Raw genomic sequence first — 22,788 nt, 5'->3', positions numbered from 1 at the left:
GTCCATCCCCAGTCCCATGAGAACCCCGAGAAGGGTGGTGCACACCTGAGAGAAGCCAGAGGATCAGAAGTTCAAGGTCATCCTCTGATATATAATGAATTCAAGGCCAGCCTGAGAGACATGAGATTGGGTCTCAAACTAACGAAATCCATTGTCACAGTTCTGTGAAAATTCATTTTTGTGTGTATATCTCTTATATATATTATATATAATCTTTGTATGTAATGAATTATAACCAACTTGCTCAGGGTAAACTAGATGACTGGGTGTCTCTTCATGTCTTAGGGACAGGTTTTTCTGATTTGTTGGCATCTAAATATATAAACATGTACATGATCTTACAATGGAACTTTATTGCAAGTACTTTGTCTAAGCAAACATACAATTATCTAATTGTCTTGTCACAGATTGGTGAGGTAACCAATCTGACCCCCTCCTATTATCTATGTTCCAGAATACCAAATGACCTCATGGAGCACCACGGCTTGGGTATCAGTTTTTATTTCACAGAATGTCCTCACTTAATAAAGCAATAACTTACATGACAAAATCAAAGATTAAATAAAACAGTGGTATTAAAATTAAACGTCAATTATGTACACAAAAGGGTGCTGACCAACATGTATGTGGTTGCTGTTAACCACAGCCCATGAACATGTACATGCATGTTGTTCACGTTGCCCATAGTAAACAAACATGTTTTGAGAAACACCAGATACATAGAAAGTTTCTAGAGAACCCACCCAGTATGAGGCTGTAAGTGGCACCCCCTGGAATGATCTTTGGAGTGACTGGGAAAGGCTGGGCCAGGACAGTGGATAGAGCCTGGGGTTTCTATAGCCAACCAGAGCCCAGGCTGCACAGTACAGTTTGCTGGGGATGAGGGGACCCCGAGCTCAGTGACTTGCCCTCAGGCAGAATCCCAGGGTTTTAGCTGGTGGATGAGTTTCACAGCTCAAAAATACGAAGAGGACATCAAAGGCACTTTAGAAAGACCGCTGCTTAGGAACAGCTGCCTGTGGGGGTCAGGATCCCAGGACCCTCCTTTGAACCAACTCTGAGGCTTAGAAAGAGGACTTGGCCATCCTGAGGCCCATGATCACTCTCCTCTGTGTGGAGCACTCTCTGCGTGGAGCACTCTCCTCTGTGTGGAGTACTCTGTGTGGAGCACTCTCCTCTGTGTGGAGCACTCTCTGTGGGGAGTACTCTCCTCTGTGGGGAGCACTCTCCTCAGGCAGAGGTATGGTTGCAGGACTGATTGTGAAGGGCTCAGCGTGGTGCCCATCCACAAGCGCTCCTGGGGTGAGAAGTAGCCTTGTTACCAAGCAGGACTAGAATCAATTGTGACATATTAACCTGATTCAGGGATTGATCAATGCTGTAAAGTTTCAGGAGCTAGACCTGGTGATGATGAGGTAATGAAGATTCTCAAGCCTCCACCCTCACTCCCCTTGCAGAACATCACAGTGACAGACAGATTATGAAATCGGCCTTTCGACATGCGAATGGATAAAGAAAATAGAGCTTATTTATAAGATACATGTGTGTGCTGTTGTCACAGACAAGACTGACACTGTGTCCCCTCTCAGCACATACCTTTGCTGGGGGCTTAGTCCTCTCATACCAGTCTAAACTCAGGCCCAAACATCTCTGAAGTATTTTTATGTGGCCCTGTAAAAACCTGCCTGCCATAGAGTTGGGGATCCACAAGTCCTGGATCTCCTAGGGCCCAAGTAGCTAATGAAAGGAAGGTTGTCATGGGATGGTTATGTGGTCCCAGGAGACACCAGCCTTCAACACTGAACCTGGATGGCACTCCAAGACCAGAGAATGACAGATGTGGGACAACTCATGACTGAAGTGCCATTCAACCAACCAGACACTGGGTACTCTCAGTTGTCCCTTCCCCTGAGACCCCCCCCCCCCCGGGGATTTCTCAGCTCCTTAGACTTTCAAATGCTTCATGAGCTCACAGAGAGCTACAGTGGTGCCCCAACAACATAAAACACCCAGGCTGGTAGTGACAGTCAGGTGACTCATGCCTGGAAGCTTCCTTTGAAGGTGCCAGAGTTAGGAAGGTTCTTGGCAACAGAGGGTGGGGTGATCTTGACTTCAAGTTTGCTTCACTAAAATTACACCAAGGATTTGGGGGATCCGGGTGCCATGTGACTGCTTCACTGGACTTTTAGAGGCACGGTTATAAATGACTCAGGAATGTGATTCATTATCAAAACATGGAGTCTGGAAACAAAGTAAACATACTCCTTATTCAAATATACAAAATGTGTCCTCGAAATTGTTTGGATAACACACGGCAGGAAGGCTGTGAGCAGGCTTCTCTTCAACTAAGGGCAAAGTGAGTCTCAGCATGGAAGGCTTAGGGAATGACCAGGCATCTTCCAGATTAGGAAGAGTTAAAAGCTGGACCCATGGGCCCCAAGGGAGGCAAGAGTGTGTCCATCCCCAGACCTACAAATGTGAGCAGAGCATCTTAGAGAAAGAGAGGTCTTCCCAGGCAAACTATGCTGAGCTCAACGGAAGAATGTTGGGTTTGGTCTCCAAAATACAGGTACACCGGCATCATCCCAGAGGGTACAGCATAATGTCCCCCAAGACTGAGGGAATGAAAAGCTTCAAGTGAAGAAATCTGAAGTCTATTAGGCTTGGGAATATTGGGGCTAGATGGAAGCTGGTGGACTTCATCGTACCAGCCCTCTTACGGGGTGGCTAGCTGAGTTGACACTCAAGCAGGAGTTATGACGCCACGGTCTCATATAGACTTACATCTCTGAGGTACCCTCTTCCTGTGGTAATGCATCGTCATTATCAACTTGACTGGGCTCAGAGTCACCTAGAAGGCAAAACTTCAAGTATGTCCATAAGGGTGTTTGCGAAGACACTTGATTGAGGGAGACCCACTGCAAAGGTGTGGGGGAGGGACAGCCTCTCATGGGCTGAGACTTTGTACTGAATGGAAAGGGGGAAGAGATTGAAGCAGTGTTGATCTCTCTGCTTCCTGGCTGAGGACACGGTGTGAACAACTGCCTCACTGTCCTGCCACCACCCATTTCCTACTGTGATAGACTGTAGCCTCAAACCAGGAGCCCAGATAAACCACCATCTACCCACCTTCTGTCCTTCCTTCCTTCCTTCCTTCCTTCCTTCCTTCCTTCCTTTTCTTCCTACCTTCAAAGTTGTTTTTGTCAGGTAGTTTTTCACAGCAACAGTAAACTACCTTGACATTCTTTCTTAGTTTGTCTCTTCAGCCAGCTTGAACAACCTGCCTGCAGCCACCTCAGCAGGAGCCTCAGCTGCACCCAAGGAGCAATCCACAGGAACCTACCGTTATGGAGCAGTGAGCTGCCCGTCTTGAGTCCACATTGCCTCAGTGAATAGACACTGCTCTTTAGGCTCCGCCCACACTGTAATTCCCTGGAGACGAAGAAGGAACTGTAGAGGCTCAACTGTGTCCATTGTCCCCTCCTGTACCCACACTCGCTTTCCACCTCATTGGCCAGAATCTCAGAATGACCTAATGCAGCAGCAGGCACTGGTAGTGGTGGTGGTAGTGGTGATGATTCTGAGCTGCAGTCATTGCTGGAGAACATAAAAGCTGCACCTTGCTGAGGCACCCTGTAGACATCTTCTGAGACTGCAGAGCCCCCAGAGGAAGTGGCCTGGCAAGCTAAGGACCTGCACAGACTCTGAGGTTTGTGGACTCCTGGCGCTGGAATGCCTGCAGAAGGACCCCGACAGGTACAGTGGACACCTCAGGTTTGGTTTTGAACGGAGAAAGGCCAGGCTGAAGCAGAAAGCAAAAAAAACCAAAAAACAAACAAACAAAAAAAAACACAAAACAAAACAAAAAAACGGTAGTAAGAAAAAGAGACAAATTCCAGGAGAGTTCACCCAGCTGGGCAAGTTTGTCCAGTGGGGTCCAAGATGGAATGGCAGTCAGCTCCTGTGCCAGATGCTCCCATCATGACATGGGATAGGAACCTCTAGTGACAATGGGAGATAAGTTTTAAGTCACTTCCTATCTCCGTCTGTGATAAAGCATGGGGCGCTTTCCCACTGGAGCACAGTAAGGCTCTGTGTTGTAGAATTGGTCCAGACACATGTGTGGATGCAGGGGAGTAGCTGTGTCAGAGTAATTCTGCTGATGTGGTGGTCCATCTCCATCTCCCCAACTCTATACTGACAACATGTGGTCTATCTCCATCCCAGCCTCCAGTCCACCCTGATGCCATGTGGCCCACCCCTGCCCAGCCCCCACTCCACCCTGATGCCATGTGGCCCGCCCCTTCCCAGCCCCCACTCCACACTCACACCTCAGGCCTCGGCTTCCTGAGTGCCAGCTGTGGAACAGGAAGCTGAGGCTTCTCCTCCGGCCTCTTTTGTTGGCTGGAGCTGCAGAATCATGGCCTGCAGTGTTTCCTTCACCATCTGGAGTTCCCCCTGGAGAGACTGTAAACATTGTTAAGGAGCATGCAAGGAGAGGATCCAGCTCCCCGCAGCCCCCACTGGGCCTGTAAGAGAGCAAGCCAGCCTTCGGACAGCAGGCGGACACTGACATTTGAATCGCAACTTCACACCCTCCCAGGCTCTAGTGACTAAGCACTGACATAAATTTCCAAGGTTATTAACGTTATAACGTTAGTTTTAAAACTTTGAAGAAAGACCCAGCCACCAAGCCAAAATAGATGTCTAACCCATCTCACTGACTCTCAGTGAGGTGGGACAGTGTGGCCACAGAACTCCTCAGTCCCCATTCTGGGTGGACAACTATCATATCCAAGTGTTCTCTCTGATTGGAAAGGAAAGGTGCTTGAGATCAGAGTCTCCTCAGGAAACCTAGCATCCGGGGCCACTGTAAGAGGGACCCTCAACATCAAGTGTACACACTCTTGACCTTATGAGCCTGCTGGCTCAGTCAGGGACTGTGGTCCCTGCTCATGAGGGTCACTCCAGTCCCTAGTACAAAGCTCTTTAAAGCTCTGTTTCTTCTGAATGGGTAACTTTGGATTCCACCCCACCCTGGGTTCCAGCTGTAGCCATTTGTCCAATGTAGAATAAAAGGCTCTTCCCCTGCTGGGTTGGTGGATTTGTTTCCTCTTGCATACATGGGCTATTAATCTCCTAATCTGTAAAGTGGTTTCCTCTGGGAAGAAAACAGCCACCAAGAAGTCAGCAAATGATAACACAGGACAGATAAGGGCTCCCAAGAAATCACTTCTGTAGACGTTCAAGCAAAACACTTAACCAACAGTAGTCTTTCTGTCCCCACATAACCAGAGCCTCTGCCTCCTCCTTTTGGGCCACTGTCAAAACACCAAGAGTTGGGTTGAGACACCAAAGAACGCAGCCTCATCCAGTAGAGACAACAGGAAAGGAGAAACAAGTTGATAGTGCCTAACTATGCTAAAGTCTTCAAGTGGGGTCAAGCCACCATGGGGTCAGACATGGAGGAAGCTGGGTTTGGGAAAAGAGCAGAGACCAAGCAGGCCACAGGCCACCTGCACTGCAATGCTGTTCTCCACATGTTCAGTGTCGACACAGGGTCCAAAGAGAGCCACACCTGTGGGGTCTAATTAATAAAAATTCTCCTAATCGTTTTTTTAGAATAAAGAACTCCCAGGGAGCTTAGGAATTATGCAAATGAGCCTTTCCTAAACACATGTGCCAATTCACCCTAGAACACGTTAGGTACTTTTTATCTTCTGGAAGTTTCAGCATGATGTACATGCACTCCCAGGATGGCTGCCATCTTTGCCTGAACCTGAAGGGAACAAGAGCAGCATGTGCAGTGTAAGAGAGGAAGGACTCCAGTGAAGAGAGTGCCTTTGCATTTTATTGTAGAAAGGTCTTTTTTTTCCTCCATTCCTCCAGACCTCAGGAAAGATCTCATGATCTCTAGGGGGAAGAGAGGGAGTCATGTGACTTCACACAAGCCAAAATTGTGTCCCAGATGGAACACCAAACTGCAATTTGTCACAGGTCTGGTCTCTTGTAAGGGGCAAGCAGAGTACACAGTGGTCCTGATGATGGCCTGGGCTCTGATTACCTTTGACACTGGTCTGGGCTCACACGGCACTTTAGACTCTGCCAAGTGATGACAGAGTCTTACAGGGAATGTGTCATGAAGCCAAAAAGTGACACTCAGAAACTTCTGGGACCACAGAGCAAACTAAAAAAAGGCTAAAGACAGAGAAAAGTCACCAGAGGAAAAGACTAAATTATAAAATTAAATTAACACATCAGTTTCACACATAATAATTTCCATTATTGTACCGAAGAGTCAGTAAGATGGGATCTGAGAATGCAAGTCTCCTGGGAAGCTGGAAAAATCACATCATATGTACTTAATTGTCCCATCTGTAAGATACAGACCCTCATAGCTTAGTCCACAGAGGCAGAGTCTAAGGTTGCTCGTATATATGTGTGTGTGTGTATGTGTGTGTGTGTGTGTGTGCGCGTGTGTGTGTATGCATGTGAGCCTGTGTGTGTATGTGTGTGTGCATTTATGTATGCATGTGAGCCTCTGTGTGTGTGTGTGTGAGAGAGAGAGAGAGAGAGAGAGGGAGAGGGAGAGGGAGAGGGAGAGGGAGAGGGAGAGGGAGAGGGAGAGGGAGAGGGAGAGGGGGAGAGAGAGAGAGAGAGAGAGAGAGAGAGAGAGAGAGAATGCCTTTTGTAAGGCACCATGAGGTTTATGGCTTATTTCCCAGCACAATGCCTGAAAACATCATTTATAAAGCCTTTGGCATAAGAATCACTAACACAATTAAAATCACATTCATAGGGGCTTGAGAGATGGCCCAGCAGCTGAGAGCATTTGCAGAAATTTGCAATTCAAGAGAGAATTTGCAGAGAGATCCTGCAGGAGACTCTCCAGTTTAGTTCCCAGCACACACATCCTGGAGTCACTTGCAACTCCAGATTCAGGGATGTTACACCCTTTCTGACCTCTACAGGTACCTAGACCTCATGTGCACATACCCAGACACACACACACACACACACACACACACACACACACACACACACACTTAAAAACAAAAACCAAATCTTTTAAAACATCATGCTTATATTTACAAAAGTTCATGCCCTTTCTCTCTCTCTCTCTCTCTCTCTCTCTCTCTCTCTCTCTCTCTCTCTCTCTCTCTCTGTGTGTGTGTGTGTGTGTATGTGTGTAAAATGGTTGACCTGTGCTGAAATGAAGAGTCCAGAATAAAACATGGAACTGGGAGTGGGGTGGGGCAGGCAGTTACAGAGCAGTTCTATGAAATAGTTTTGGAAGAAATACTCCAGAGATAAGCCATTTATCTATTTCAGGAGGACACAATGTGGTATCTTCCAGACAGTGGCCTTAGAAGGTAGACACTTAAGTTTCCCATGCCTCTCAGATGCTCATGCATGCACATCACGCTTTAAATCCATCTGCAGGTCAGAGAAAACCTCACAACTGTGTCTCACTCTACGCTTGGGAGAAAGGAGTGTGCAGACAGGAATTCTCTCTTTTCTTCTCTCATTTAAAAGATTGGCTGTTGCTTTACCTCTACTGGGTGTTGGGTGTCCCCCTTTGCCTCCAGCAGCCCAGAATTGGCTCTTGGTGGGGTCTAAACACCTGAGAGGGGAACAGAGAGCCAACACAAAGTCATGTGGATGGCCCGTTGGCCATGCTGAGAGTTCCAGAGAGATGGCAGCCCTGGAGATCCAGCCAGGTGCTCTGGCTGCCCCACAAAGGATCGCTGAAGGGACAGAGAGACTAATGAGGAGCTCAGGGCCATGGCTGCGAGGGTGAGAAAGGCAGAGGACTCTAATGGGAAAAGGTGCTGAGAATATCTCCCTGATAACCAATCTGAGCAAAGAATTGAGAAAGCAGGCTGCCTCGTGCTGAGAGAAGCCTCCGGGATGGTGGGTGGGGGAAGGGAAGGAATAGAGGACTGGATGGCTGTTTTGTTTGGAAACTGTCTCTTGCCATGTAACTCAGGTCAGCCTTGCAGGATTGTACCGCTAAGCTGAGCGTGAGGATTCAACTTTGGACTCAGTAAAGGTGAAGCTACAAAGTACCACCAGAGAAACGGGAAATGGGCTGAGTTGCTGTTTAGAGGTGGAGGCTAGAGCTGTGTGCTTGGGGCGCACACAAAACCATGAATCTGTAACATTGTCTCACTGATGTTGCTGTTCAGAGGTCGACGCTAGAGATGTGGACTTGGGGCCACACTAAACCATGCACTTGAAAAAGTATTTCTGTAACATTGTCATATATATATATATATATATATATATATATATATATATATATATATATATATATATATATAATCTCTAACCAGGATCATCTCCTTTCCCCTCCCCCTTTTCTTTGTCCTGTCTTTTTCTTTCCCTTCCATTCCCTTCCCTTTCCCTTTTTCCCTTTCCCCTTTTTCCCCTTCCCCCTTTTTTCCCCTTTCCCTTTTTTCCCCTTCCCCCTTTTTTCCCCTTTCCCTTTTTTCCCTTCCCCTTTTTTCCCCTTCCCCCTTTTTCCCCTTTCCCTTTTTTCACCTTTCCCCTTTTTCCCCTTCTCCTTTTTTCCCCTTCCCTTTTCCCCTTCCCCTTTTTCTCCTTCCCTTTTTTCCCCTTCCCCTTTTTCCCCTTCCCCTTCCCTTCCCTTCCCTTCCTCTCCCTTCCCTTCCCTCCTCCTCCTCTTCCTCCTTTTTTCCTCCTTTTTCTCCTTCTTCTTTTTCCTCTTCTTTTTCTTTTCTTTTCTTTTTTTTTTTTTTGGACACAGGATCTCAACCATCCCTAGCTTCAAACTCACCACGAAGCTGAGACTGCCCCTGAGCTTCTGACCCTCCTGCTTCTGCCTCTATGGACTAGGATCAGAGGTGCAAACCACCTATGCAGTCTTCTGAGTGTCAAGAACCAAACTCAGAACCTTGTGTATTCTGGGCAAGTATGTTACCAACTAAGCTCCAGCCTCAGCCTCAAAGGATCTCCAGGCTGCTATGCACTGGAGCAAGGCTGCCATTAGGTTTCAGCATCAGGAATACAGCAAGCTCCAGGTTGGGTCCATTGGCACACCTTGGTTTCTGTCAAAGTGTGGAAGAAATCCAACCCCTATAGAACTGACTGCATCCATGCAAGAACAAGTCCCCAAGCTGGCATGTGAGTCTCATAGAATCTAAACAGCTGGGTTCAGAGTCCCCCAGAGCACTGTCAGGCATCTGGAGTGTCTAAGCAAAGCGTTCAATCAATGACCACAGCATCAAGAAGACAGACAGTCAGATGTCTGTCTTCCAACTACTTCGGGAACCCAAGGCCATATGTGTTCCTCAGGTTACAGCACTCACAAGGCAAGCAGCTGATTTGTTGAAATGTCTATGTTGTTTTTGACTAGGTGTGAGCCTTTAGACCATTGGGATGCAGTGGTCAAGCCACACTATCCGGGAGGGTAGCTATTGGCAAAGGCCAGAACATTTTTTATGGATTATATGTTAGGAATGGAATGCTTCACCTTCGTTCGATGTGGGTTCCTAGCAGCCATTTTGACAGGTTAGTAAAAGTACAAGGGGTCTTCATGGCTGGAAAGATACCTCAGTTGGTAAACGCTGGATGTGCAAGCATGGAGACCTCAGTTCCACCACCTACAAAAAAAGCCAGGCAGCGTGGCATATGTCACCCGAGGAGGTAGAGACAGGGTGATTCCTAAGAGTGGTTAGCCAGCCAGGCTAGCTGAAGTGGCAGTCCCCAGGATCAGTGAAAGTCCTTGTCCTAAAAAAGTTGAGAGCAATTGAAGAAGACACCTGATACCAACCTCTGACCTCCATGTGCACATATACACAAAGATGTACACATGCACATAGTAGGCCCTCAAGTCACCTGAACTGGTCTACTTTACACTGCTATGTTTTGGGGGGTAAGGGGGTACTGGGAACTGAACCCATGGCTTTGCATTCTAAGCAAGCATTTGACCACTGAGTTACAACCCCAGCTCTTCTTTTTGTTGTATTTTCCCATCAATTTATTTATTTATTTATTTTATATCCTGATCAAAGCACCTCCCAGTCTCTCCTCCACATGGCCCCTCCCACCCCACCCCCCACCTCTGAAAATTAGGAGTCCCAACTCTCTTTTTATATTTTATTTTGAGACAGAATCTCAGAAAGCTGCTAAGGCTAGCCTTGAACCTGAAAACCTCTTGCCTCACTCTCCCATGCAGCTTGGGGTTTAAGGCAATACATGATCCTCTGTTGCCAATGTGGACTACAGCAGAAAACTGACCAGTCAGGAGAAAAACCCTATCCATATCCAGGAAGTAGGCAAGCATAGGGAATCATTTAGCAACCTGGGACTCCGCTTGGCTTGGGCTGTGTATACAGCTTTCTTCTAGCAATGTTCTAGGACTCTCACCTGCACGTGCTATGCATATAATGTACCCAACAATCTATTACCAACCTAGAACCCCCACCTGCCTGGAGCTGCAGGCACTGCCCTCTCTGAAAAATAAAACCAGTTTCTCATTTCCTTAACAATTATCCCAGTAGGAGGGCCTAGACTGGTTTTAGATGCAGGTACAATAAAGCAAACTGTGTCCTCAAAAGTGCACTTTCAGGGAGAATCCCCTATTTTCCATTGCAGGCCTATGCATAATCTGGCATGCATATGATTGACATCAGATGCATTGTGAGAAGAGATGAGAGAGATGGATATACAACTTAAACCATGAAGGTTAAAATAGAGAACACAAGCTACATCCTTAGAAACCGAATACCCCCTCTTGATCCCCACAGAAGGAACCCTGAGATGACCATCAGGCCCCTTGTGGACCCACACTCATGATGTCTGCTGTCATCCTTGAACACACATTTTCCAGCCTGCGCTATTGCCTTTCTGTGAAGAAAGCACTCTTGCTACTTCTGTAAACCTGTATCTATTAATTTTGATGCTTTGAGTAAGACACCAAGGACCTGGAGACACCTGACCCAGCCCTTTACCACTGGTGACAAAGGGACCTCCGTGCACAGATAGACTGTGTCACCAACCTCATGTTAAATTCACACAGTGTCCCACGGCAGCAGTGCCATCCTGCTCTGCACACATTGTCTGCTCCAACTTTTTGTACCCAGACTTCGGCAGAAGGGGGAAGGAAGCACATGGCTGCCACCCTCCATCAGCTGAGCATGAAGGCGCTTCAGAAAGCAGCCTGCCTGGCCCTGCACTCTCCCACTGAAGATCTTCACAGACGTCCTGCTCTTTGGTTTTAGAAGCAAAAGAGCATTTCCAAGGAGACAGGGCAGTCGCCCCTCAGCTCTGGTACCTTGGCCTCTTCAGGCTACACACTGGAAAGTGGAACCAGACAGGAGCCCTTTGGGGCTGTAGAGTTTATTCATGAACCTGGATACATTTAGTCTCTGCATGCCATCAAGACTAGCAAGACGAATCAACTGGGCACCGTGCATTCCCAATGAGCAGAGAGAATAGGCTCCCAAGAGGCTCCTGGACAGGGATGCACATAGCATGTAAATAGAATCAGCCTGGTCCTTGCTCATCCATGACTCAGCAGAGATTGGCAGAACTGCCTGGGGCTTTGAAAGATGCCAGGATACCATGTGCTTCCTTTCCTCCTATAGTGAGCTATGGAAGTCAAAGGAGAAAGAAAGGAGGGGGAAAACCCTGCTTAACAATTCACCGAGCCTAAAAGCTTTCCAATGGAAGCATTCTGAACGTGGAGAAACAGTTACACAAACTCAAAGGGGATTTTGGAATGGAGCTGCTAATTAGAATCCAGAACCTGTGAAATCATACCTCAGGTTCAGACCACTGCTAATGGATCCCCAGCATGCCTAGTGTGAAGTCCCGTCTCCATCCTCTCCCCAGAGGCACCACACTCCCCTCCCCACTGCCTGCTCTCCCAGTTAACCGAGCAGTCACCTCGGTTGATGGTTTGAGTTGTTCACAATGCCTGTAACTCAGGAAGCCTGCCAGGCGGACAAAGAAGCAACCTGTTCTCCATCCTCAGATCTGCCAGCCCAGCCTTCCTCTCCCACCCAGCAGGCTGCTGTAGCTCTGACACTGGCAGACTGCAAGAACTGTTCAGAAGGTTTAGAAGCCCCTGCCATACTGCCTGTCCCCAGCCCGCCCCTCTGTGTATGGCACGCTGGTACACCACCTGCTTTGCTCCTGCAGATGTGTGGCTTACGATAAGGCCCTAACCCGGGAAGAATGGGCAGCCACAGCATTTGAGACTCAAGTCCTCCAGAAAGGTGTCCCCGGTGGGTTTACGTCAGCACATTCCAGTGTGGAGTTGGATTAAAAACCGAATCATCTGCTACACATGCGCAGTGGGTTCTGGCTGGGCGCTTAACAGAATCAAGCAAGACACCACCCTCACTGCGCGCTGCTCTTCTGTGTTATTAGTTGCGAGCTTTTCCTTTCAGCTGCACTCAGCATTGTGCCTTTGATCACAAACAAAAACACACACCAGCCAGAGCTTGGCTAGGGGATTCCTGCAGCCTATTTGGATGCCTTGATAAATTCTAATATGAAACAACATCTTTTGTTTGTTATGGAACCCCACCGAGCATTGTGAACACGGCTTCCTGTCTTGGGCCCATTGTCATACTGGAATCCAAGTGCTACTTCAGATTAAAGACATACTCTGTATACTATTCTCGCTCGGTGACAGGGAACACAGCCTGGATTTTGGAGGAAAGCTGGGATAAATGTGTGTTGTGATGTAGATGTTATCTAAGGAGGGGCTGACTCAGTACCCTGGATAGGCTCAAGGGCTTGAACATTTGTTCTCAGTGGTAGTGCTGTTTGGTGGGGTTGTGAAACCTTTAAGAGGTGGCTCCTGACTGGTGTAAGCAAGTCATTAAAGATGGGTCCTGTGATGGTTTGTATATACTTGGCCCAGGGAGTGGCACTATTAGGAGGTGTGGCCTTGGAGTAGGTGTGTCTGTGGGCATGGGCTGGCTGGAAGTCAGTCTTCTCATAGAGGCCAGCAGATGAAGATGTAGAATTCTCAGCTCCTCCTGCACCATGCCTGCCTGGATCCTTCTATGCTCCCAGCCTGATGACAATGGACTGAACCTCTGAACCTGTAAGCCATCCCAAATTAAATGTCCTTATAAGAATTGCTTTGGTCATGGTGTCTGCTCACAGCAGTAAAACCCTAACTGAGACAGGTCCCAAGGGTTCTAATCCTGGTCTATTTCTGGCCTGAAATCTCTACTTCCTGAGATTTGCCACTAAAGATGCAAGAAGCCACACCACAAATTCCCATCACCGTAGATGGCATCATCAGGTGCCACGCTCTCCCATCATGATCTAGAACATGAGCCAGACCTCGCTCAGCTATCCCAAGCCCTCCCCACACCGCCAGACCTGGGACAAAACCCACCACTATCACAGTCTTTGGCTCTGTGTTATTACCTGGTAATAATCAATCACTGTCCTATTTCATAGACACCATGTCCCTTGGAAGAGTTCAAGTTTAGGTGATCTACTCACACGCCACCTCCTTCTCCTGCTTCCTGGAGCAACTGCATACTGCATCCTGGACTCCCTCCCCTAAGTTGTTTTTGGTCAGGGTGTTTTATCACAGCCTCTAGAAATAAAACTAGGACAGAACCTACCCACACTCTTCCAAAGAGCTCCCCAGTGACAAAGGTCATGCACACATTGCCAGAGATGCCTGCTTCTTGTTGCACACACAAGTGAGCCTGTGTGTTGCTTTGATGTAGGTGTCTGTTGTGTGGCATAGGATAGTGAGTTTAGTGCAAGAAAATATGATTATCAGAACCAAGGAGGACTCTGTGAAGCCTAACCATGCGTATGTGTTAGATATCAGAAAGAAGGCACCCACTAAGGGTTAGTTTTTATACCCCACTCTCTAATGACCTGCAGAAGGCAGGACAAAGGACTTCAGAGAAGGCTTTAGAACTCTTGGTATTGAAAAGGACCTTAAGGAGGTGAGCCAGTAAAATTGCTTTGTTTCTTTCTGGTTCTTCTATGCTACACAAACCCGTCCTCACACCCTCCAAAGTCTCCATTTGGCCTTGGTCTCACGCGGTGCTGTCCAGACTCTGTGGCTAACAGATGCCAGGCTACAGATAACATCATCATCCAGTCGCCTTCATCTGCTGGGGCATGGGAAAGCGCTATGTGTTTTGGATTTCCTTTTGCAAAGCAATTCTCGAAAGATGGAAAGGATATGAAAGAGGGCTTCGTCATGACTGTGCATGGCCCCGTGAAGCTGATCTTCCAGGTGCAGGAGCCTCACGCCTATGGCTTCACACTTTTCTCCAACTTCAGCAGAAACGATGTGAGATTCCTGGTCAGAGAATGAGAGAAGATGCGTCAGTCAGCTACAGGACATGCTATGTGTGCAGTCAGAATGCGTGGGCAGCAATCCTGGCTTCTGGGCCTCAGTGGGAAACAGAAAGGAAATACTGCTTCTCTGGGAGGCCGCTCTTGAGAGTGCAGGAACCAAGTTCAAGTTATAACTGAAGAATAAGCTGTGTGCACACAGGCCGAGGGTCCCTGCCTTACCCAGTCTGTTCAAAGCCTGACTTTAGCATGGAGGCTCCCCAGACGGATTTGTCCAGCTGAATTTTCAGACAGTTCACAACACGATAAAAAATGGTAGCAAGCTGGGCAGAGGTTATCTCCAGGAAGACTGGGCTTGCAGAGGAGGACAGAGGAATATTTGTTTAAGGGTGCTGGAATTTAACAGGGTACTCAGAATTTGTTTGGAAACCAGACTCAAGCCCCTGACAGCCAGACTCTGAAGGCAATTTATTTATTTATTTGTTTATTTATTTACTTACATGTATTCATTCATTCTTGTGTGTGCATGAGAGTGTGCATGGTCATGTGTGTATAGGTATATTTGCATATGGGGTATGCACACCCGTGTGTGTCCATGTGCGGACACCAGAGGACAACCTCAGCCATGCTCGGGTGCCATCTACCTTGGGTTTTTTGTTTGTTTGTTTGTTTGTTTATTGAGGCAGTGTCTCTCATTGGTCTGGTTGGGCTAGGCCGGCTATCAGGAGAGCCCTGGTGACTCACCTATCTCTGCTTCCCAGGCTCAAGTACTATAAGCACCTGCTACCATACCTGATTTTTTTTATTCAAGTCCACCCCAATAGGACAGAGGTGAAGGTGTCTGGCATGGTACCAGGTCCCCACTGGTCAACAGGGATGTGACAAGCATGGTTCAATGAACAAATAGGTAGATCTTGAAGTCCTCTAGTTCTGTAGTATTTTCTTGTCACAGTGCATCCCATACAGCAGCAGGTACCACCTCAGCACATCCCACACAGGAGAATTCCCAGTGCATCCCATACAGGAGCAGGTGTCACCTCTATGTCACTTTTTTTGTACAGAACCACTACACGGTAAGGTCTAAGCTGTGGCACTGGCTAGTCTAAGCTATATTTCAGTTGTCCCTCTGGACTCTCCTCACAACTAACCTTAACCAGAGTAGCCTGAACTATCTTCTCTTTCTTCTTCCTAACAGTACATGTTCTTCTGCCTTCCTCTAAACCTAGCCCTTCCTTTAAGGCCTCAAGCAAGCCTACCCTGTGGAGGGAGCATCAGCTCAGACCTGAGTTATGTGAGCTGTGAACTCATTCACATAAGGGCCATTGGCTGGCCATCCATCCCAGGCCTCCATGAGCAGCACCTTGGGCTACAGAAGGCCACCAGTTCTTAAAAATAATGAACAAGGTCAAGAAAACCAGAGAGTAGAGGATCCAAGAATAAAGGAGAAAATAAGAGACACGGCTTAGAATTAAAACCACACACAATATGAAGATAATGTTCTCCCAGCTAAGTGTGAAAGACTTAGAAAGCCGATTTAAAGAATTTTGCGTAGGAATTAAGGTTCTACATTCAGATTAAATGGACAGGCTACTGCAAAGACTGCAACTAATGGCCCCTATGGCAGGATATTCGATCACACTGTGAACCCCAAAATTGTGTTATTTACTGGAAAAAAAAAAAAAAAACAACCCTGCTTCTAGTTGTGGTGGTGCCCTTCACACTCACCTTTAATCCCAACAGTGAAGGTAAACTTAGTTTGCAGAAGGAAGCACCCATGGTTGAAAGTGATGTCTAATTGAGTGGCAAAGTGATGAATCAGAGAGAGATTGACAGAATAGGATCTGCCCAACTCTCACAAGAGGAGAGGGGAAAGGGAAGCTACTTAAGGGGCAGTGCAGAGAGAGAGAAGGCAGTTTTACTGGGACAGTTGTACAGAGAAAAGTTGAAAAGAAAGATCAAGCTAGACACAGGTGAAGACAGAGTGAGCCAGAGAATGAGAAGGATCCAGAAGATTAGAACAGATTGCCAAAATTAGTATGAGGCCAAACAGAGCGATTCAGGAGATACTGAGAGGGAAGCCAGATTGAATCAGTCATTGTGGAAACCTGTTTGAGCCAAACCAGCTCAGTTGAGCCAGCCAGCCAGAGTTCAGAAAGGTGAGTTTATCAGCGGCAAGTCTCAGAGGCTGACGACATTAGATAGAGGCCTAGATTAGATAGATTGTACAGAAGCTAGAAGCTTCCAGGACTAGGCCTAGGTTAGCAGATAGAGGCAGTAAGCCTGAGAGACTACAACTGCAGCAGAATAAACGTTGATTTTACAACTAACATCTACCTATGATGTAAAAGTGCTCGAGACTGGTGGTGCAACATCTACCTATGATGTAAAAGTGCTCGAGACTGGTGGTGCTGTTCCAGGTCCTTAGATATCATGCATGGTGTGTTAGTAACAGAACTTAGGAATATGAGTCAAATCCAGATACATGCCTTGACATCCCAGGAATACCAGTCAAATTCAGATACATGCCTTGACATTTTTCTTCATTTCAAAAAGGGAGGAATGTTAGTATTCCATCTAAACTCCACCTCCACAGTTACCTGGCAACTGCCAGGTAGCCTGATCCACTATAAAAGGGGCTGCTTGCCCCCCTCCTCCCTCTCTTACTCCCGCTCTTACACCCTCTTACTCTCTTATCCTCTTGCCTCTCTGTCCCCTCCCCACCTTCCTCTCTCTCCACGTGGTCATGGCCAGCCTCTACTTCTCTTCTCTCCCCACCTTTGCCCTTTCCCCTGAATAAACCTCCTCCCCCTTGGAACCGCATGGTCTGGAGTGGTCTGTTCTGAGCTGCGGCTGGACTTCTTCATAAAACAACACTTACTTTCACTGGCTTTTGGAGAGTGGCCCCTATGGTGCACACTGAACATGACAGGAGACATACATTATGAGAGGCAGGAGAAAGAACATGGCTACTGTTTCCCATACTGCACACCCACCTTGGTGTATGTTGGCTGCCTGAGAAAAGGATAAAGTTGATGCCTCGATAGTGATACCTTCCTGGTGCTGAGTGTGTGTGCTCCCTCTCTACAAGGGTCAGCTTCTCACTAACCGTGTGGCTCCACCCCCAGCCCGCCAGGCTCTTGTCTCAGCTCTACCCCTCCCAGCTCCACTGGCTCCATCCCACTCCTGTAGGGGAGTCTGGCTGTCCCAGCAGGAAGGAAGAGGCTTTGTTGAGAACTACACATCAGTTTTTCCTTTGATGCATTTCTTTCCGTCGTTAAGAATTCATCAATAGTTAAGATAAAGGAGACAGAAGCTACTCCTTCCTTTAAAATAAAGGAGACGTTCTTTTCAACTAAGTTAGTTGTCCTTCAAGAAATCTCTCAGAAACACTGAAAAGCCCGTGTAAGCCAACATGGAGAATTATAAGACATACGTGTTGGCTGGAGGTCCCACCACGGATGGAACTGCCTGAGGCACAAGCCCCTCTGAAACTATTAAATATAGGTATCAACAATCAGCCAGTCCAGACAGAGGTTCTGAGGGCCTCCCTGGCCTCCCATGAGAGTCCCCACTCCCAGGACAGAGTGTTCCAGGGTCACAGGAGCTACCAATCATCATGTCTAAGGAAAACACCTCAAAGAATCAAATGATCTGGGTACCAAGACTGGTCTCTCCTATTCCACCTAGCCATAACACAGAGCCCACTCTGAATTCCTAGGGGATCAGCTCCTGGAAGGGAAGGGACAGGGCACTCCCTCCAAGGCTAAAGTCTACATGGACCAGAAGCAGGCCCAGCACCCCAGCAGTGTCTGTAATGCATCAGATATACAGAAAACCTGTGTGATTGATATTTGATGATTAAAAATGATCACAACACCCTCTGCCCCTTCTCAGAATTCTTGGCTGAGTTGGACTTTCTCAGCATCGACAGTTCTGAGGATAATTTAGTGTGGGTTGTATCAAAGCATCTTTGAAAACAATCCTGTAAGTTCTCCTGTAATTTGTCCCTTGAGCAATCTTTTCAGCAATTCAAATTGTTGTTGTTATTATTATTATTTTTACTTTTGTGATCACTTCAGCTGTCATTTACCCTGAGGGGTGACTGGTTTTCTCTGTGGGTCAGAATGAACAAGAATCCACAGACGGTAAACAGCCTCATGGTCCAGCTCTTCCCCTCCTGGCTTGGCTCACACCCCTGTTCTTAAACCCTTGTGATCCCTCTTCCTCGAATGCTTTTGTCAGGAAGCCCTGTCTACACAACTCTGATGATCTGCTGACTATCTTCTCCCACCAGGCTGTAATAGACCAGCATCCTGACATCTCTGCAGCCCCAGAAGCTGAACCCGATACGGCCCTCAAAGGCAGCCCCCAGCCAATGCCTGTTGAGCTCTTTTTCTCCCAGATGCTCAGGGTTAGATTTGTTTTATTACTGTAAGGGTGTTGTGGGAAAGACTTAGTCCCCAGTATGGCAGGTATCTAGGCCACCAGGTGCTGCCCTTAGAAGGGATTAATGCTAGTGTCTGATGTTACTCTACTGTTGGGAGACTGCTATGAAAAGAGCAAGCCTGAGGCTCTCTGGCTTCCTGTATCATCATGTGATTTGTTCACATGATGGAATACCACTTAGTGTGCTAACAGAGCCACAGGGTTCCTCACCAGAGGCCAAACAATGGGGCTGCCTGACCCTGAACTTTTAGACTCCTGTGAACTAAATACACCTCTCTTCTTTATAAAGTATCCAGCCTTAGGCACTTGGTGACAGCAACAGAATATAAGCAAATGCAGAAAGTCTTGAAGACGCTTTGCTGTGTCTTAGACTGTACTAGCCAGACGATGGTCTCAAGCTGGTGGACAGAGCCAGAGAAAGAAGTCTTTTCCAAACATCGAATGCCTGCTCGTGCCTCAGTACAGCCCAGAATAACCTGTTAGGGTAATTACCATGCCTCTGGGACAACTGTTAGCCTTAAATGACCAAAACAGCATTTTATGAACACATATACGTGTACATGGACACATACATGCACATATGTATTGAAAATGGAGTCTGTCTCAATGTTAGGGTGAACTTTGCTTACATTGTATTAAGGTGTGTCTCTGTATTTTCAATTGTTAATTCTGCGCCAGCAGAGACCTGAGTTCTGACAGAATTCTGGGATTGTCAATTCTATGACCCATCACCAAGTTTTCTATGTGTAAATGTTCCTCCTTCCACAACTGTCCAAAAATGAAGGTCAGGCAGCTTTCGATGCCTTAGGCAACCAAAGAGATGCACCAGGCATTGTCTGACTGCTGATTGGTTACAATAAAGAGCTGACAGCCAATAACTGGGGCAGGAAGTATGGGATGGAACATCGGGCAGGCGCAGATGCAGGAGGGATGCGAGCAGAGACAAAGAAAACCAAAGGAGACAAGGAAGAAGCAGAAAAGGGAGACCAGAGTGGAGCAGGGAGATAAAGAGCTAGCCATGTGTGGGGACACAGGCCACAAGAAGGGGACACGGGCCACAAGAAGGGGACACGGGCCACAAGAAGGGGACACGGGCCACAAGAAGGGGACACAGGCCACAAGAGTTAGGATAAAATAGTGATGAGCTAAGAGACTTCCCCAGCTAAAGGCCATAAGCTTTAAGCTACATGGAAGTCTCCATGATTTGTTTAAGCTTACTTCAGGTGGGTCCTTGAAAGCCCTGTAAAATGTCTGCAGTTGGGGACAGGTCCTTGTCTCCACTTAGGGTTAATCCTGTGAGGCAAGTTTAGGACCTGACTGGTGGCCACCTCATGGGAGGTGGGCTCACCTCACTTTAGGAGTCTGGACGGGGTCTACCCTGTAGAAGGTGGGTTCACTTTGTGATAATAGACTTTTTTCTAGAATTTTTTTTCCAGAATTTCTAGAATTCCTGTCCCCTAGCACAGCACCCTTGAGGTTCCACTGGGTCTGTAGGCCGTTTCGAGCCATGCTATTTTGCCTTTCTCCTGTCTTTGTGTGTGTGTGTGTGTGTGTGTGTGTGTGTGTGTGTGTGGTTGCTGGCCAGGGTCTACATATGCTTTAAAATTCCCTAACTAAAGCTTTAGGCTCCCTTCTCCTTCCCTAAAGTCCCTCTGCCCGATTTGTGGCCAACCACACCATATCCATGTTTGCTTCTCTTCTCCTTTTTCCTCCTATAAGACTTACAGCTTACCTGCCCTGGGGTTTTCCTTTTAAAAATTAACAAATTGTCTGTAAGCTTTCATTTGGGTGTATTCTCTGTCCCCAAGCCTGTTTGTATCTGTTCTTAATTTTTTTTTTTTAATGAGACTTAAGAACCCTAAGAAAGAACCCCCAATTTCTCCAGTACTGTGTGATGACTTTTCTGGGAGGCCCGTGATGACTTCTTTCCTACCTTGTAATTCTTTAATCAGAAAATCCCATTTCCTATACTCCTAGACAGCATCATGTGACATATGATCATGTGACATATGATTATGTGACATATGCATACATACATGCATATACTTATACACACACGTGCACACAGGCACACACACCACCACCACCACCACCTTTTATTTGGCCTCAGGAGATGCCCTGTAATCTCACAGGCAGTGCCCCATGGATACAGTTCAGTAGAGCCAACATCACTTGTAACATCACTTGCAAGTCACCTCATGCTCAAACCTGCAGGCTTGAATGCCCCCGATAAACCCTAGCTGTGTGGGAATAGAGCCGAGGTTAGATCTCTGCTCTGCTCTCCCAGACCAAGGAACCTGGTGGAAGACAAAGCAGGACTCCTTTGACGAGCAGAACATGCTCATGACGACACCTTTTCTAATCCACAGACCCAGATCCAGTGGCTGGCATGATGTTGACCCATGTGCACGATGGGAACACCACTCACTCCATGCCCAGCATCCCTGAGGGCTTTTATATGTTGCCACGTCTTCCATAAGGATGGTTAGAACCTTGGTTAAAACATTTGGGAAACACCAACATTTAGAAGTTTTGAACCGAAGTTCATATGTCAGGGAATACATAATAATGGGTGTTTGGGTGAGCATTTGTTAAGAGTGTCAGGCTGTAGGTACAAGAGAAAGCCTTGTGAACTACTGTAATTCTGAATATATGACACTTTGGGAAGTCCACTGAAGTCATTGCTAGGTGGGGCAAGCTCTATGTCTGCCAGTGCTACATAGAAAAAGCCTCACAGAACACATGGTTTCAAAAATGTCACCATTGCTGGAGAGCCCCTGCAAACTCAAGCAGACAGGCCATCCCTTGGGCTATACACTGGATTGAGAGAGATTAAATAATTTCTCAGATTGTTCTCAAAAGCCATTCTAAGGCAGGGTGAGACACTGGAGTCAACCAATCGAACAAGAAAAACCTTGTAACTAAATAACAATTCAACTATCACAAGGATTTGACAGGTCTATGCTCATACAGGAAGTCATATAGGCTGACCTAGGGCTGGATTCCAAAACCACTGCCAACCTCTGCTGATGGTGGTGGTAGTCATGTGTGTGTGTGTGTGTGTGTGTGTGTGTGTGTGTGTGTGTGTGTGTTTGTGTGTGTCTGTGTGTGCATTTGTGTGTGCACATTTGTGTGTATGTGCCTGTCTGTGTGCATGTGTTTCTGTGGATGTGTGTGTGTGTCTCTGTGTGTGCATTTGTGTGTGCACATTTGTGTGTATGTGCCTGTCTGTGTGCATGTGTTTCTGTGGATGTGTGTGTGTGTCTCTGTGTGTGCATTTGTGTGTGTGCATGTGTGTGTGTGTGTGTGTGTGTTTGCGTGTATGTGCCTGTTCTGTATGCGTCTGTGCGCATGTGTTTCTGTGGATGTGTGTGTGTGTCTGTGTGTGTGCATTTGTGTGTGTGCATGTGTATGTGTGTGTGTTTGCATGTATGTGCCTGTTCTGTATGCGTCTGTGCGCATGTGTTTCTGTGGATATGTGTGTGTGTGTCTGTGTGTGTGTGCATTTGTGTGTGTGCATGTATATGTGTGTGTGTTTGTGTGTGTGTGCCTGTTCTGTATGTGTGTGTGTGCATGTGTTTCTGTGGATATGTGTGTGTGTGTGTATGTGTTGGAGGGTTGAGGGGCAAGAACATAATCTCCTGCCTGAGCTGCCATCTTGTTTACTGTCCCCTGACATAGCTCAGCCAGCTCACACAGGCACCCCTATTTTCCTCAGCTATGTAATAAGGTTTCTGTGATAGCCACCTTTACACACACACACACACACACACACACACACACACACACACACACAAATCTCATTCCTCTAGTCAGGGAAAGACAGGTAACTGAGTAGACTTTTCCAGTGGTTGGCAAGCCATCTGCATTTAGGAGTTGTCAGGCTATGACACTATCCAAAACCCTGCACTGCACTGCACTGCACACACACACACACACACACACACACACACACACACACACACATATTTACAACCCAAAATTTGATTTGAGCCCCAGGATGTCTGCTCTGTTGCTAGGTCTCATTAC

At 47.1% G+C, this 22,788-nt stretch overlaps 1 protein-coding gene across 2 annotated transcripts in view; it reads right to left on the bottom strand.

Annotated features, from left to right (window-relative positions):
• Nucleotides 1-387: 387 nt before the first annotated feature.
• Disc1 (DISC1 scaffold protein) overlaps nt 388-22,788 on the bottom strand; it is a 215,724-nt gene continuing 193,323 nt past the window's right edge. The window contains exons 12-14 of one of the 2 annotated variants that reach the window (XM_034522637.2): nt 14,200-14,317; nt 4,330-4,469; nt 388-3,802 (exon numbers count right to left, since the gene is read on the bottom strand). In XM_034522637.2, the coding sequence (XP_034378528.2) occupies nt 4,333-4,469; nt 14,200-14,317 (255 nt within the window). In that variant the 3' untranslated portion in view covers nt 388-3,802; nt 4,330-4,332. Of the gene's footprint in view, nt 3,803-4,329; nt 4,470-13,919; nt 14,318-22,788 lie in introns of those variants that run through there. The other variant, XM_076916049.1, reaches the window with a different exon arrangement.

Source organism: Arvicanthis niloticus, chromosome 18, assembly GCF_011762505.2.
Source record: "Arvicanthis niloticus isolate mArvNil1 chromosome 18, mArvNil1.pat.X, whole genome shotgun sequence".
Classification (NCBI taxonomy): Eukaryota; Metazoa; Chordata; class Mammalia; order Rodentia; family Muridae; genus Arvicanthis; species Arvicanthis niloticus.
The sequence above is the reverse complement of the archived record's forward strand: the minus strand, read 5'-3'. Positions and strand labels throughout refer to the sequence as shown.